The sequence below is a fragment of the Macaca fascicularis genome, chromosome 15 (genome assembly GCF_037993035.2).
Source record: "Macaca fascicularis isolate 582-1 chromosome 15, T2T-MFA8v1.1".
Taxonomy (NCBI): domain Eukaryota; kingdom Metazoa; phylum Chordata; class Mammalia; order Primates; family Cercopithecidae; genus Macaca; species Macaca fascicularis.
In genome coordinates, this window is record NC_088389.1 from 105,503,628 (window position 1) to 105,520,756 (window position 17,129).

Below are 17,129 nucleotides of genomic sequence, written 5' to 3' on the forward strand. Positions count from 1 at the left end.
CCTAGTATACTATGTCTTAAAGACAGCAGTCAGCTCTCAGTAAAATCAAATTGAATGACCTGAACCTTAGGTTACCCTCAGCCATAACTTTCTTTCTAATATGTATAGTGTACGACTATCTGAATCTGGAAGATTTATAAGCAAAAGACTACAAACAAATTCTATAAGTAGATATTCAGATTGAGAAAGTAGCCCACAATTCCTCTACTTGAGAACAGGTTGGATTCCTAAAGGCTATGTTAAGTCTGTTTACTCATTAGTCCAAAGTGGCATTACACAAAGGCTACAAGCAACCGAAGCACTCACACCTAGGTAAAATTAAGCACTAAACACTCTGGACATTGGCAGTATTGCTTTTGACTCTTTTTGTTTCGTTCCAATTATTAAAAACACCATGGTGAGCAGATCTGGCTGGTTTTGTGCTATTGCTTAGCTTTGTTCCTGTTTCTTAAAGCTCCTGAGCTAGAAATTTCCAAGGGAAGAAACGCCTGAATACGCTTTTCCCAATGGTATGACAATGGTTAAAACTCTCCCAGCACTCCTGTCAGAGTCTTTCGTATATGTTGTTGCATGTTACAAAAATAGCAAAACCTCATTGTTTGAAAGCAGATGTGATTTTTGGAAACAGATAAAAATCATACACAGCTATGTACTTATTCAATAAGTATAGGAAATAAGTGTGTGGTTGGCCAGGTAAATATTTGGAAATACAACACATTTAGATAAATATCCTTTTATAGTCACACTTCAAATGTTTTAGATGTACAAACTCTTGGCCATGAGCTATTTAAGTATAGATAAGCATAAGAAAAATAAATGCTATGGGAGCACATGTTCTCAGGATCTCCTGAGGGCTGTGTCGTGGAAAAAAATATTTAAAAAAAAAGAAAAGAAAACTTATGAAATAAATGTGAAAAGCACTCGACACATCTAAAGCATAGTTCATGCTTTCTCTGTCGCTCTACTATCCATAATAGATTTGGTATTTGTTCACACAGTTCAGCTTCTAAAATATTTCATTTTCTCTATATATTTATAAGCATATACTACTGAAGGCAAAAAAAACACTTGCATCATTTTCTATCTATATAACACATTCCTACGAAGAAAATGCTGATTCAATTGCTGATTTTCTAAGAACCCACCCACCTATTGCTTAATTCTACAAACACTGCTGTTAATTTGGTTGTTCTACAGATCTTTGAATGCTCAGTCTCCCTTCAAATGGTAAGGTTTTACCATTTTGTGAATGTGCAACAACATATTTGAGGGACTCTGATAGGAACGCCAAGAGAGTTTTAACCACAGTCACATTGTTAAGAAAAGAATAGGCCGGGCACGGTGGCTCAAGCCTGTAATCCCAGCACTTTGGGAGGCCGAGGCGGGCGGATCACTAGGTCAGGAGATCGAGACCATCCTGGCTAACACGGTGAAACCCCGTCTCTACTAAAAAATACAAAAAACTAGCCGGGCGAGGTGGCGGGCGCCTGTAGTCCCAGCTACTCAGGAGGCTGAGACAGGAGAATGGCCCGAACCCGGGAGGCGGAGCTTGCAGTGAGCTGAGATCCGGCCACTGCACTCCAGCCTGGGCGACAGAGCAAGACTCCGTCTCAAAAAAAAAAAAAAAAAAAAAAAAAAAGAAAAGAATATTCCAGTGTTTCTTTCCATGGAAATTCCTAGCTTAGGAGTTTTTAGAGACAGAAGCAACGTTAACCAGTAGGGCAAAGCCAGCTAGATCTTCCCACAATAACAGTGCTAACTCTTAGCACTCAAAGAGAGAAGAAAATGCTTGTTCTCAAACTCCAAAAAGTAGGCGAGCTCCACCCTAACCTCTCCCTGCCTTCCTCCAGTCTTCTTTGCTACCTACTTTGTCATGCCCTCGCTTTTTTTTAACTAGGTTTCTACATTTTTATTGCAAAGTGGCAAATCAGGCATATTATCAATATCATCACTAGCTATCAACCATCATTCATCCGACATATATTGTTGTAATGAGACCAACCGTATAAAACCAAAACTTGACAATCGGAGCACTGTAGAACTCATAGACTTTCCTGGTCCATGGAAGGTGCTGGGGCCCACTTTCCAAACCAAAATGCTGATTTTCATCCAGTTTCTCATCATGGCCCCTTTCCAAATCATACTCTTTCTATAAAATAAACAAATAATCATTTTCTTGTCAGCAGCTTAACTAAAATAGTGACAAGCATGAACATCCAAAAAATATCATAAATAATATATTAGAAATTAATTGGCTGGGCATGGTGGCTCACACCTGTAATCCCAGCACTTCGGGAGGCCGAAGTGGGCAGATCACCTGAGGTCAGGAGTTCGAGACCAGCCTGGCCAACATGGAGAAACCCTGCCTCTACTAAAAATATAAAAATGAATCGAGTGTGGTGGCACATAACTGTAATCCCAGCTACTTGGGAGGTTGAGGCAGGAGAATCGCTTGAACCTGGGAGGCGGAGGTTGCAGTGAGCCGAGATCATGCCACCGCACTCCAGCCTGGGTGACAGAGCAAGACTCTGTCTCAAAATAATAATAATAATAATAATAATAATAATAATAATTGGGCACCCGTATGCCAAATTATAATCTTACCTTTGAAGGGAGAGAAAACTATATGTATTGTATAAATTATTGGCCAGGTAAAACATATGAGTTATTTCTGAAGTGCAAGCTGACTCTGTAGTAATCAAACCCAAAGTAAGAGTAGTTCCAAGGATTTAAAAACTGGTCCCTGTTCTCAATCTCTTTTTTTTTTTTTTGGTGAGATGGAGTCTTGCTCTTGTCACCCAGGCTGGAGTGCAATGGCATGCTCTCGGCTCACTGCAACCTCCGCCTCCCAGGTTCAAGAGATTCTCGTACCTCAGCCTCCCAACTGGGCTTACAGTCACCCGCCACCACACCCAGCTAATTTTTGTATGTTTTTAAATTTTGGAACCTAAGGATACTCATAAAATCCCTGTGAAATCAGTAATGAACAATACAATGATTTCCTTAACACATAAGAACAAATTGAGCATCCATTGATGATGCATGGCCATTCCTTGTCATAGGAAATTCAGGTACTGTATTAGTTTTAGGATTCTGACCTTCGATAGCTTCCCCACTGATTTATAGCAGAGGGTCTGTTTGCCTGCAGTTCACGTGCTTTCTGAGCTTCTAGAGCTCCTTGAACACCCTGCAACCATGTGCAAGTATTTGTGTTGTACATGCATTTTTCTGGGGAAAGAATCAGATTTTTCATCAACTACCCAAAAGGTATGTGTCAGTCCAAGGGAATTAACTCATGTAGAGAATTAGCAATGAGTATATGTAAGGCAGAGCAGGAGATGACTGAATGTGACTACACAAACACCCATGCAGAACGAGCTTTCAAAAGAGGAAGGAAAAGAAAAGAAGAGAAGAGAAGAGAAGAGAAGAGAAGAGAAGAGAAGAGAAGAGAAGAGGAAAGAAGCACTTACAGGCTGGCTACCTTTTAGAAGCAGCAATATAAGGGTAGCAAAAGGGAAGCAAAAGCGATATCACTCTACTGTATAGATTTCTAGGTGGTTTTAGTTTTTTAATAGGAAATGTGTACTTTTTAATTTTTTAAAGTAATATTAAAAGAAAGGAATGTTCTCTGCTGCCTCTCAAACTAGTCCATTCTTGCAACCTAGCCACAAAAGTTATCTCTTTAATGTCAGACCTGCAAGGTTAGCAAAAATTTTTAAGCCAAGGAATGAATCAAATTTTGCTTGAGCTGTCCATATAATTGCAGAAAAATGTGATGTTTAAGGCCTCGGGCATCTAGATGGGTTATCATCAGTGCCTGATCAATTATTCAATCATTTATTTCACTTTGGGCAGTGGGGTTGGGATTGTGACTTAGAAATGTAGGAATTGGCCCAGTTCCTAGCAGGTTTGAACCAGCCTAGAATTAAAATGGCATAAAACCAATGAGAAAAGTCATCACTTATGAGCTCTTAATGACATCAATACCACATCAGAAAGACCCCAGAAAGCAATTTAAGTAATGACTTTATTATTAAATAACTTCTCTTATTATTTTTCCAGGAGTGTTTCATTAGCTCTTAATTGCTCTTGACACTTTGGAGTGGATTATAAAGTGCTGATGGGGCCTGTCTCTAAGTTGAATTCAAAGACACCAATTGCTATAATGAAGACAACCTGAGAATATAAATTCAGATTTTTTTTTTTTTTTTTACTGAGAAGAAGGTAAAGACAAAAACATTTGGCTTGAATAACTTTTATATATATATCTCCCCTTACCCCCACACCCCCAACCACCCCACACTCTTTTTTTCTAATTGTAATCTGATACCAGCAGGTACACAGATTAAAGTTGTAACTACAACAATAAGTCTACTATGATCCATGTCTGTTTTGCATTGTATTGCAGTCATCTTTCCCACTTAATGATGCTCTGATAGAATAGATTTTGTTATACAGCTTTCTTAGTATTTCACTGTGATTTATTAACCTAAGACCAAGCTCATCTTTCCCCTTCTGAACCCACTCCCTCTCCAATTATCCTTGTGTCCCTTCAAGATGGCCTTGTTTAAAAGACCCTCTTCCTCTCCATGTCCATTGCTACTGACCCTGGTTAAAGGACTTACTGTTTCTCACCTGGATGGCTACCTCGGCCTATGTTCCCCCTGCTTCCAGCCAGTCTTCTTGCTAAACCATCCTATGCCCTAGAGGCAGAATAATTTCTCTAATAGTCAGATCATCTCACTACTCTGGCATACACATTCACTGGCTCTCCGTAACCTACAGAATAAAAATCATACTCCTTTACAGGATATACAAGAGTCTATATGATCTAGCCTCAGTCTACTTTCCAGTCATTCCTACAAGTACTCCCAGCTTGTCACATAACCCTCATAACCTAGATTCCAGCCGAACCATACCACTTGTGATGCTTTACATATGCCTTGCCACTTCCCAATTCCATGACCCTGCTTATAGTCTCCTTCTCACTGACATGCTCTTTTCCCTCTCCACATCCTCAAGTCAAGCTCAAACACCACCTCAATCATAAAACTGTCACCAAGCCCTAATCCTCACCTACTGACTCCTAATGGGAAGAGTCTTCTTCTGCTGTTGATTAACCCATTCTGCCATCTTACTATAATTTAGTCCTAAGAAAACTCATGTCATCAAAGGTCATGTTTTCAAGAGGTTATCGGCTAAAAAGATCTAAATTTCACATAGTAAAGTTATTCTGCCTGTAGAAATTTCAATAAGGAGTTTTATAAAACCTCAGTGAGCAAATGCAGTATTTGATGCTATACAGCTTCAGCTCCAGAATAATGGCTTTGCTTCTCCAATTACCAGAAATGCCTTCTTTACATTCATTATTACCCACTTTTACCACAAGAAGACAACACAGTGACACTCTAAAGAGCATCTATGTATCACCTGCCTTCAGTCTCCTGCCACAATACACAATGCAAATTACATTCCTCAGCTAATAAATTGTATGACTTAATTAGTGTTATGAAATCTTATCTATCCCATCAAAAGTGCTGCCTCCACCCCTTACACCATGCCTAGAAAAATTCTAAAAACATAGCAGCTTATTAATACTTACTGCTTAAGTTAAATTTAAAGGCAAAAGGAAGATTATTGTTATGATTATAAGCCATTTATAATGAACCGACTTGAAACACTTTTTTTTTTTTTGAGACGCAGTCTCGCTCTGTTGCCCAGGCTGGAGTGCAGTGGCATGATCTCGGCTCACTGCAAGCTCCACCTCCCAGGTTCACGCCATTCTCCTGCCTCAGTCTCCCGAGTAGCTGGGACTACAGGCGCCCACTAGGCCCAGCTAATTTTTTGTATTTTTAGTAGAGACGGGGTTTCACCGTGTTAGCCAGGATGGTCTTGATCTCCTGACCTCGTGATCTGCCCGCCTCGGCCTCCCAAACTGCTGGGGTTACAGGTGTGAACCACCGCGCCCGGCTGAAACACTTTTTCAATACCTGTTTTAATTGAACAATGGTGAAATACTGTGGATATTCTGTCTGATTATAAGCCCCACAGTGGAAGAGGCTGTATCTGCCTTAATTAATTCAGTGTCCACAGAACATCTAGCACATGTAAAGTGGCCACTAACGAGTCATTGAATTAATAAATTGGTATATGGCTATGTCCAAACCACATCTTTGATTTTGGCTTTGAAGTAGAAATAGGATATTTTGCTTAATTGTATATGGGGGTTAATTAGGTCTATTGTACATAGTAAACCTGACCATAGCATAATATGATTAAGATTATACAAGAGAATTAAATGCTTGATTGATTAGTCAGAGGCATTTTAAAATAACATATAACCCCAGGACCATCTGTCATCACTGGCCTGAAATAGAGGCAATGTAACTTTTGTTTAAAAGATGGCTATATAAGTAAACTTTAAGGATGTGTATGTTTGCGTGCAGTCAATACAAAAAAATTCAGTTCATTATGATTTTGCACTAACCACAGAAGCACTCTCTTTGGAACTGCTGGCATTCTGGTCACTGTAATACCACATAAATTGGAAGTCCTGGGACTGGGGAACATGTGACATCTCAGCTTTGCTTTTAAATTCCAATGTCAAAATGGTGGGTGGTAAAATAATGCTTATAATAATCTGTAAAAAAAAAAAAAAAAAAAAAAAAAAAGCAAAACAAAGTAGTAGGGACCATAAAAGCACATACTAGACAAATAACAAAATTAAGAATTTCAGTGTATAGAAAATGCCAGACCCATCCCAGTTCAATTTTCATCCTGTTTCTATAAATAATTTTTTCACTCAGCAACTTCAGTTCTAGTGTCTCCCTCAGAAATACTCATGAGTACAAGCATTTGCAGATAAGAATGTTCATTGCAGGACTATTTGTAAAAGCAAAACACTGGTGTCAACCTAAATGTCTATCTAGAGAGGGACAGCTGGTCTGGAATAACCTTTCCTCCTGTGCAACCATTAAAAAGGCAAAGGCAATGTTGAATATAATGAAAAGGTAGCCACGCTACATTGTTAAGTGAAAAAATCAAATTACAGTTATCTCTTGGTATCCAACGGGGATTGGTGCCAGGACACCCCTGACTCCCGACCCCAAGGATACCAAAATCCAAGGCTGCTCAAGTCCCTGGTATAAAATGGTGTTGTTGTATTTCCATATAACCTGTGCACATCCTACCCTATACTTTAAACCATCTCTAGATTACTTATAATACCTAATACAATGTAAATGCTATATAAATAGTTGTTATACTGTATTGACTTTTCATTTGTATAACTTTTAATGCATTGTTATTTATTTGGGGGGTGTTTTTCCAAATATTTTTTATCTGAAGTTGATTAAATCTGCAGATGTGGAACCCATGGATATGAAGAGCCAACTGTATAGAAACATAGAGTGATCCCATTTTTATTAAAAAATAAAAGTAAAAACCTTAGCTATTTATATGCATATATATGCATTTAAAAGTTTAAAAATATGTATACTACATGGTAATTATTTACCTCTAGGAGTAGCAGGACAGGGCAGTGACAAGTATTATTTTTCAGTGAGCACACTGCTTAATGATATTTTAAAGCCATTAAGTACATATTACCACAAAAAACACATTAAAATTTGTTGATATTATAAAATCAAGGATCTAAAAGTATACCATCACCTTCTGTTAAATCCATCTCCCATCACTCATGTGTCTTTTCCCTACTAGTAAAACCCAAGGAAGGTATAGATCCAGACATCCACAAGTTTTTTTCATTATATTGCTATTATTCGTGAATTACTAACAGTCTTTTCAAAAAAATTTTTTAAGTTCAACTTGCATGGCCTTCCAAGGTAAAGAGTTTAAAAGATTTAATAAATGCTCTGATATCAACTTGATGAACATTACCTCTTTCAAGCTAAAAGCAGGCCTTAGTATTCTGGTATTCAGTGACCAAAAAGAAGATTTAACCTGTTTGACATTCATTATTAAGTATGGCAAACTGAAGTCATATCCTTGTCGGCCTTTTTTTTTTTCCATGATGAAATTATCTTTTGTCATCCTGTTTTAAAGCTTGATCTCCTGTGAAGATTCTCTGGACTTTCTTCAGTTCTAATAGGATTTTGTGTGTTTGTTTTTTGTACAGCTGTAGAACCCAAAATACATGCAATCTTGTAGGTCTGAAAAAATTGCAGTTACCATGCCCAGTGGTAATATTGTACTAATTAATCTCTAGTCAACTTCCTGAAGAGGCCCCACATTCTGTTGCCCTTGTCCATTGCAAAACAACTGGCTTATGAGATAGTATTCAACAACATCAGTATCCAATCTCTAAGGGATAAGATGGAGCATTACAATGAGTTTTCCCATCCACATCTCTCTACATGGTTTTCCTACAGTCTTTTTCTACTTGGAATTAGCCTAGCCAGGACATCTTACAATTATTTGCAAACCTGTTTCTAAAATTCACCAACCAAGCACTGATAGAGTAGGACCTAGACACTGCTGAAGAACGTTTACTACAGCTTAGAGACTTTAAGTAGATAGCTCAGCCTTTTTTATTAACTCACTCTATGTTTTGGGGCAAAACATTTAGTCTTACTTCACTTAAGTCTTCTTTTTGGTATGAAGTATATGAAGAACAAGAATTCATTAAGTTCTCAAAAATAAGGATTTCTAGTAAACTAGAGTACATACAGGACACAAACATGAGGAAAACTATTTCTCAAACTACCAGCTATCTATATCTTATCTCACTCCTTGAACGTTGAACTTATGTAGCTAGAGGTGAACTCATTCACATCTCTAATTCCTCAGTTCCAAGGGTGCAATCAAAGCAGATCACTGGAGAACTTCTGAAAACAATTATTGTTTCTGATATTTTCTTTAAAAGGATTTATGTTGAGATCCTTTTTGGTTGACATTTCTCTTCTTTCTAAAATTTCATCAGTGAAAAAATAGTCATTATGTTTGGGACACATCATATTTTTAAGAACTCTAGGAAAAATAAAATTAAAATATAAAATACAGACTTATGTAGTTCTTAATACTCACTCTGTGTCTCATTTTATTTGGTTTCATAAGTATGTGTACTCCTTAGGCTTGGCCATAACCTAAAGCCTTTAGACTTAGGTTTGATGTCAAAGGTAAATGTCCTTAGCAGTCAACTAAATTATTCTTGATAATTTAAGATAACAGATGAGGCTGAGAATTTTGAGATGGTTAGTCATGTGAACAAATGTATTGGAGGGCAGCCTTATGAAACAGTCACTTATTCTCTCAAAAAAAAAAAAAAAAGAAAGAAAACCATACACACACACACACACACACACACACACACACATATTGGGTGAGCAGAACAACAGAAGTTATTAATTTTATTTAGTTTATTATCTCTTAGTATTCTTACACTGAAAAAAAATTCACTAAAAAGTCTCATTTACTTTTGTTATAATTATCAGAGGCAATAGCAACTAGTAATAATGAAATCTTACATATGTTTGTCTACGCTTTTAACTTCTTCTAACCACCCTCATCTTTGTGGTGGACAGGGCAGGTACAATTATATCCATTATTCAAAAGGAAACTGTGGCCATGGGAGATAAGTCATCTTCGCAGATTCCTCTGGGGAGACCCCAGATCTTCTGTGAGAATCAAAGATATTAACTGGGATGTGAGGCCGATCTGGCTGTGACATCTGTCACCCCATTGATCGCCAGGGTTGATTCGGCTGATCTGGCCAGCTAGGCAGGTGTCCCCTTCCTGCCTCACCACTCCATGTTCATCCCTCCCAAAGCTGCACGCTCGGGTGGTCGCTCAGTCGCAGAAGACGACCATCCTCGACAGAGGACCAATCTTCCGTCAAGGGTATAGGAGTAGCTGCGCTCCCCTACTAGAATCTCTAAACGAGCTCTCAAAGATACTAACTGGTTTTCCTGAAGACACACTTCTGGAAGAAAATGTAACTCGAGTACAGAATTTTATACAAAACTAACATTAAACTCCATAAAGCAAGTAAAGTAAATTTACCTTTAACCAAGAGTTCTTCCTCATTTTCAGGCGCCCCATCCACATGTCCGTCAGTAGCATTTGGGTACAAGTATGTGAAACAAAGGGTCGTAATCCTCCCGACACGGCCAGTTTCAGGCAGGTCGAATTGCTCCAGTTCCTGAGTTCATACGTCAACAGCGTCATGGCCATGCGCTCATTCTGCTTGAATGCCTTCTCCAACAAGTCCAGAGCCAGCTGGCCAAACTGTCTGCCATGAAGGTGGCAAATGAAGAAAACAAAGGCAGGTGAGAGAGCTGCATTATTAGAAACATTTTAGAACATTTAGAAACATTGTAAAAGATTGGATGTGAGACTCAGAAAATATCAATTCAGAAGGCTTCTTTCAAAAAAAACAAAAAAAAGCCAACAACACCAAACAGCAGATTAATAATCTTAGTTTCCAGAAACTATTTGAAAGGAATTACTGCTCACTAATGAGATTTTTCTCCCTTTCCTGAAGGAACAGAACTAGGAGGTTTACATTGTAGCATACAGAATTTAATTTACACCTGAGCTATTCATGGGGAGTAGCCACTCCACATTATTGGACATAGCTTGGTTTGGGACTTACACATAGGCTTATACATAGCTTGGTTGGGACTCCCTGATAAGATCTAATAAAGTTTTGTTTTTGTTTGTTTTGTTTTGTTTTGTTGCTTTTTTGGACAAAAAACACCATTCAGAACCCAACTAGCAAGTGAGGAAAGCTATGGAATCACTTTTTTAAAAAAAGATTTTATAAAATACCTACATGACTTAAGAAAGCTATAGACCTAGAACTAGAGACACCCTCATGTGATTTTCGAGGAGAATGTTTCTTCTGAAAGGTAGACATTGTCATTCTCTGGAATTTGGGTTTTTTTTTTTTTTTTTTTTTTGGTAGAGACAGGGTCTTGCTATGTTGCCCAGGCTGGTCTTGAACTCCTGGCCTCAATCAATCCTCCCATCTTGGTGTCCCAAAGTGCTGAGATTACAGGTGTGAGCCACTACACCCAGCCTGGGAATTTTTTCTTTTTTTTTTTTGATGGAGTCTTGCTCTGTCACCAGGCTGGAGTGCAGTGGCACAATCTCAGCTCTCTGCAACCTCTGCCTCTAGCCTGGGAATTTTTTCTTTTTCTTTTTTGATGGAGTCTTGTCCTGTCGCTAGGCTGGAGTGCAGTGGCACAATCTCAGCTCACTGCAACCTCTGCCTCCAGCCTGGGAATTTTTTAAATCAAAATTATAAATTAGTTTCCATTGATTCTAGCTTTCATTCTTTCTTCACTACTATAACACTTTAGTAACTTAAAAACCAAAAGCATTTTTAACTTCTATTTTCCACCATTACTCTCTGGTTCTTTAACAAAATGCATTTATTTGTTTTCCCTCCTGAGAGATACTTAATGAAAACAATGTCTTACTTTAATTTAGCATCAAAGAGTTCTGAGTTAGGGGGAGTTTTCAAAATCATTAATTGAACATTTCATAGGTAGGAAACTAAAGCCCCGAAATCTGGTCAACTGACTTGTCTAATTAGTCAACAGCTGGACTAGAACTCAAGTCCCCTGACTTGAAGGCCACCTCTCCTTCCTTTACTTCACAAAGCTCCTTAGAATTCTTGAAGACCCTTTTAATAGGAGAGTCCATAAAATGCATGGCAGTAAGTCCATTTGTCCTACAAGTTTAAAGATGAGAGAGATAAAAGTGTCTAACCATTCTAAGAAGTGTTGATGTTTAGTATGAAGTGAAGAGAGAACACTTACTTTGAGTAATTCTTCAACTCTTCTGAGGCATCATCCACCATGTGACTCTCCTTAGCTTCATGGGCCATTGCCCGGTAGAGGATACACGCAATCACTGCTTTAACCGTGGCCTCCTCTCCATGCTGCCAGAAGAACATGGCCATCTTCTGCCTTTTCATCAGCACAGCCCAAACCAGCAGGTCACTGTAAGGGTAAATAAAGCCAGTAGACTCAGGGTCATCTGATACATTTTGTTCTTTTGACTTCTTCCTTGATTTATGAAGGACTACAGACTTTTCCTGTTGGAAAATAAAATAGGAATGAGTTTTCAAATACTCAGATGCATGATGTTTTACCTAATTCAACACAGCAGGTGTCCTACAGATTTTTTTTAAATCACTACTGAAAAAGAGATGGAAACAATAATAAGATTCTACAAGCCAGCAAGCAAAATTTAGATCATAAAAGGTAATCTATTTCTTGTTGCATTTAACAGATCCAGAGTCCCTAAACTGATATATCTTAAGGTCATTTAGCATAACTTAAAGCAGTACCTCTTTAGGATATACCCAGAGTGCTTAATATGAGTTTGAAAGATGGGTGGGTAGGGGGAGATATAACAATACCTGAGAAATGGTTGCATCTTCCTCAAAATAATAACCACAGTGCAGTATGATGAGTGCTGAATTAGAGACTACATGATAACTTTTAATTTCTCAAGGAAATGGGTCAAAATAACATATTGGATACATGAGAATGATGTATTTTTAAAAAGCTCTAACCTCACTTAGCAAATAGATTCATTATCTTTCCTTTGGGAAAACATCTCTAGTGTAGCCAACATGTATTCAAATAGATTGATTTGAAGTTTCTTTTCCTTTAATTCTGATTATCTTTATCAGCAACGGTAACAGGTGATCATGAAATACCATTCTCCACCTGATAAATCCCCACTTACCATGCCACTCTACCTCCTCACGTACTCCTATATCATTTTGTGTGTCTCTATCTCTGGGCTCATCATACTGCACTATGGTTATGACTTTGAGGAAGATGAGACCATTTCTCAGACACCGTTATATCCTCCCCTCCCCACCTACCCTCCAAGTTCAACCAAGCACTCAGTATAATGCCTGGCAAATACTAAAGATTCAATAATTATTCTTTTTAATTTAAGAGGTCATAGCAAAAAATTATAATCCATTTCCTCTATTTCTATAAATAAAAGGAATTCATGTTCATTGATGATGACCAACGGTAATTTTATGAACTACCTCTTTCATACCAGGGGCTATGGAAAGCAAACCTCTTTCAGCTAACAGAATAACCATTTGCATGGAAATTCTTGAGCAAAAGCATTTATTCTCAGAGTAAAGTGGGATTGGAGGAGTATGAGACTAGGAGGAATAACAATGTTGTACACACACGCACACACTCATCATCATCATCATTATCATGCTGTAATATTAGATTTATGTTAATTTCAAGAAAGCCTCAAAAAGGAAAAATTTTTAAAAAGAAGATGCAAAAGGTCAGTGCAACAGAGAAGTGAAGGAAAAGAAGGAAACAGACTTCACATCCAACTGGCCTTGGGGAACAAGACATCAGAGTATGGTGTTGGGTTAATGATCACATTTTTTAAGTACCATCCCACAGATCACCTGACTGAGTCACTGTCTAGACACAGCAGGGATGGCAACAAGGAAAAGAGGCTAAAGTGCAAGTCCAGAGCATCACTGCGCCTTTGCTCACTGTTGGTACTGGACAGTTGTGTTATGCTTTTGACTCGCACCATCTGTTTATGGCACTTATAAATAGTCCCTCTATTTACACCTCCCTTTCTTTGATGTAAATGAAGAAACAGTCTCGAGTTGTAAAAAAAACATTTTTCTTTCAAGTCTAAAAACAAGTAAATGGTACCTTGAATTTGTATGGCTGTGCAGTTCTAATGAACTGGGAGTGCGGCGTGCTTTCTGCAGACTCATTTCTATTTCCTGAGGAGCGTCTCCGGTGCTGGGAAAGGTTTGGAACAAAGCTGGTCACTCTCTGGCACATGTTATTATTTCATTTTTAAAATAAGACAAAATGAGGGGAGAAGATTATAGTGGTCACAATATTTTATTTCTAGACAATAACACAAAACCAAATATAATGTTGTGTCCTACCAAATAGCCATGCCTCTGTCTCTCATCCATGATTAGCACCCAACAAGAGCCTCTAATGATCTCATTGTGCATTCTGTTATTTCCTAACATCTTAGAGAACACACTCTTTTGTTCCCTATTATATATCTGCATTCCTTCACTATGTGGAAATTCCATTAGAATGAATGGATGTTCTCTCCCTGGAACAAGTTCAGAATAAGCAATAAAGATTTACAGTTCTGATAAGAAAAAATTCCCATTCACAAGCAGCTCCAAGGTTAAGGTTAAGACAGAAAGTTATGGAATTTCTCAGGTATTATATAATATCTCCACCGGAACTCCAGTGGCCACGCCCAGCAACAGCACAACTCATTGCCATTAGCATGAAATTTTTATCAACAAGAAACAAAAACAAAAGAAACATTCTTAAAGGGACTAACATAAAATATGATAAAAAGCATAGGCTTTGTTTTTTAAAATGTATTTATTTATTTATTTAGAGACTGGGTCTTACTGTGTTGCCCAGGCTGGTCTCGAATTCCTGGGCTCAAGCAATCCTCCTGCCTTGGCCTCCCAAAGTCTTGGGATTACAGGCGTGAGCCACCATGCCCAACCCAAACTATAGGCTTTGAACTGCTTTATTTAAGTTTCTGATTTGTTGAAAAAACCGAGCATAGAAATGATGAGGTGAAGACTTTTTAAAGGCAACACCCAAATTATTATTACTATTGTAATATAGAATTAATAGTGTCATTATAGTAATTATCATAATGACGATTATTACTAACGATGACTCTGCATCCCTGTGTACCAGGAGCATGGATTTTTCATATATTATTTTATGTAATCCTTCTGACAAATTTATAAAAGGAGCGTTACTATTCCCATTTATAGATGAGGAAACATGCACAGAGAAGTTAAGCTTCATGTTCAAGATTACATAGCGACTAAAGAGCAAAACTAGGAGGCAATCCTAGCCAGATGTCTCTGACTCCAAAATCATGTGCTTGTAACTACTACAGTCTAGTTTAATATGACACACAATCAACTCTGCACTCCACTGAAGACAATCCAAGAAACGGGTGACTTCATACTGGCAGGCCATTTGAAGAAAGGGCACTTAAGGGAACTTCCCTAGCAAGCTCCACACTGAGCTGCACCAACGCCACAGTCAGTCCTCCTACTTGCCACCAGGAATCTCACAGCAATGTCTAAATGAAGTAGCTGACCTCCTTAAGTGTATCCTTATGCCTTTGAAATCTTAATTTTTCTGTGTCAGATTTGGGTTTCCTGTTTTGCTTTTTCATTTCTGAAAGCTAAGCTGGGCTTTCACGTCACTTGACTCTTTATAAAGGATCCCAAGTAGCTTGATATTCTATGCTGTTTATGGGATCTTACCCCAAACTGCCTTTCCAGTCTCCTCCCTTAAAACCATATGACACTGATTCTCTAGCAACAAAGGTCTCCTTGTCACAGCGGAAACATACCTGAATACCCAAAGGCTGTGCCCTTTACTGCTCCTTCTCTTCTCTCAACAAAAATACCCCAAACTACATTTTCTAATCCTCCCCTCATCTTCTAATAAGAATGAGTTTCCTCAGGTTGCTAATCCATAATGGCAATTTCAAGAAATAGGCAGTTTCCTCTGCTAACTACTAACCAACAACTCTAATTTTACATTCCTAGACTCTTCAAACTATCATGGAAAATAAAATATGTATCACTTGTGTTTTTAAGGACAGTCTACACATATCTGTCAATATAATCACTACATGCTTATACCAAGTTTGTTATCTCCAGACTATGGACTGTGATGAGTTTACATATCTAATCTGATTAAGCTTTTGATATCAGTATTTTCAGAAGAAAAAGAAAGAAAAGGGAAAAAAAAGAACTGGTCATTTCTCCCTCTAACCTGCCTCATCACATCACTTCTAAGTCACTCTAGCATGTATTATATACTGTTTTATATTATGGCTAGTTATTCATAAATCAGTTGAAGAGTTTCCAAACTTCTGATCCTTATGCATCCCAGGCCAACACTGCAACACTTAGTACAGTATACTTCACATACAGCAGATAACAAATGTCCATAAATAAAATGACCATTTTAGGAGCTATTTTTGTCTGAACGTCCCAGGCCATTTTTCTAAAACAATTCCTAATCATTCTCAATTTTACTTAGGCACTTTTCAATTACTCTACCTTCTGATTTCTGTAGAGGTTGTTGTAGAGGGCTCTGAAATGTTTTCTAGTGTAGCTGCTGCGATATGCTCTACCAATGAGGTATTCTATCACCAATCCAATGTCAATCAAGGTTATTCGGTAGCCTGAGAGAAGAGTATGCTGCAACAAAAACACGCGACGACTTTTAACTTTTAGTTATCTTCTTCCATTTCTCTTGCCATGCCATTAGAACATAATCAAATTCATTGCAAAGAGGTAGACATACCTTTTAAATATCTTTACAAACTGATTAATTTAAGTGACCAGCTATTGATGCAATCTGCCAGTTCAGAAGGAAAAATATCTTAGCCTTATGCTTTCTCATTTCATAGACATTAAATGTGTGCTTCCATCTATGCATGCTCTCTCTCTCTAACTCTTGCTCTCACTCTCCTTATCATGCACACAAACATATATACACACACATTTGAGTAAAATACATTTAAATTTTTTTTATTCCATATGGAGTTCCTAACTGGAAGTAAGAGAAAAACATTAAACAAGTAGAAAAACAAACAAACAAACAAATATGTATATAGAGAGTTTTTTTAACTAGAAATAATATAGCTACTCCAACAGAAGTAAAAATCATAAAGTCTACACTGAATGTGTGTGATCCAAAATCAACACTGGATTAGCTTTTCAGCTTCTCTCTTTGTTGAAATGGATATAACACTTTGCACTGCACTGACTACATCATATGTAAAACAAGAACATGGGAGGAAGTAGAACAAATGAAAACAAGGAACATAGAATGACAGAGTCAAATTCGATATTAAAACATAAGGCTTAGGCAGCCAGGTTCTTCCTTGAATTGAACTTAATTCAGTATAGACAGTATAGTGCTTTCTATATTTCAGGACATATTTGGGGGTCTTTGTGTCTACAATCCACTTTCCCTATGGTCCAAAATCCCACAAGATATATTACAAGGGTATTGAAGTTGTCAGCGTGCATGTCTGTCTTCCTTTACAGACTGTGTGGAAGGTTCTGTCTT

The 17,129-nt window shown here is 37.8% G+C and overlaps 1 protein-coding gene across 18 annotated transcripts in view; it reads right to left on the reverse strand.

Annotated features, from left to right (window-relative positions):
- The window catches only part of TRPM6 (transient receptor potential cation channel subfamily M member 6), a 183,377-nt gene that overhangs the window by 66,190 nt on the left and 100,058 nt on the right, over nt 1-17,129 (reverse strand). For 7 of the 18 annotated variants that reach the window (XM_045373104.3, XM_005581940.5, XM_005581941.5 and 4 more), the window contains 6 exons: nt 16,112-16,252; nt 13,683-13,775; nt 11,784-12,061; nt 10,021-10,249; nt 6,488-6,640; nt 2,003-2,149 (listed from right to left, as the gene is read on the reverse strand). In XM_045373104.3, coding sequence (XP_045229039.2) covers nt 2,003-2,149; nt 6,488-6,640; nt 10,021-10,249; nt 11,784-12,061; nt 13,683-13,775; nt 16,112-16,252 — 1,041 coding nt within the window. Of the gene's footprint in view, nt 1-2,002; nt 2,150-3,098; nt 3,230-6,487; nt 6,641-7,899; nt 9,888-10,020; nt 10,250-11,783; nt 12,062-13,682; nt 13,776-16,111; nt 16,253-17,129 lie in introns of those variants that run through there. The other 11 variants (XM_074017666.1, XM_074017665.1, XM_074017668.1 and 8 more) reach the window with 8 other exon arrangements.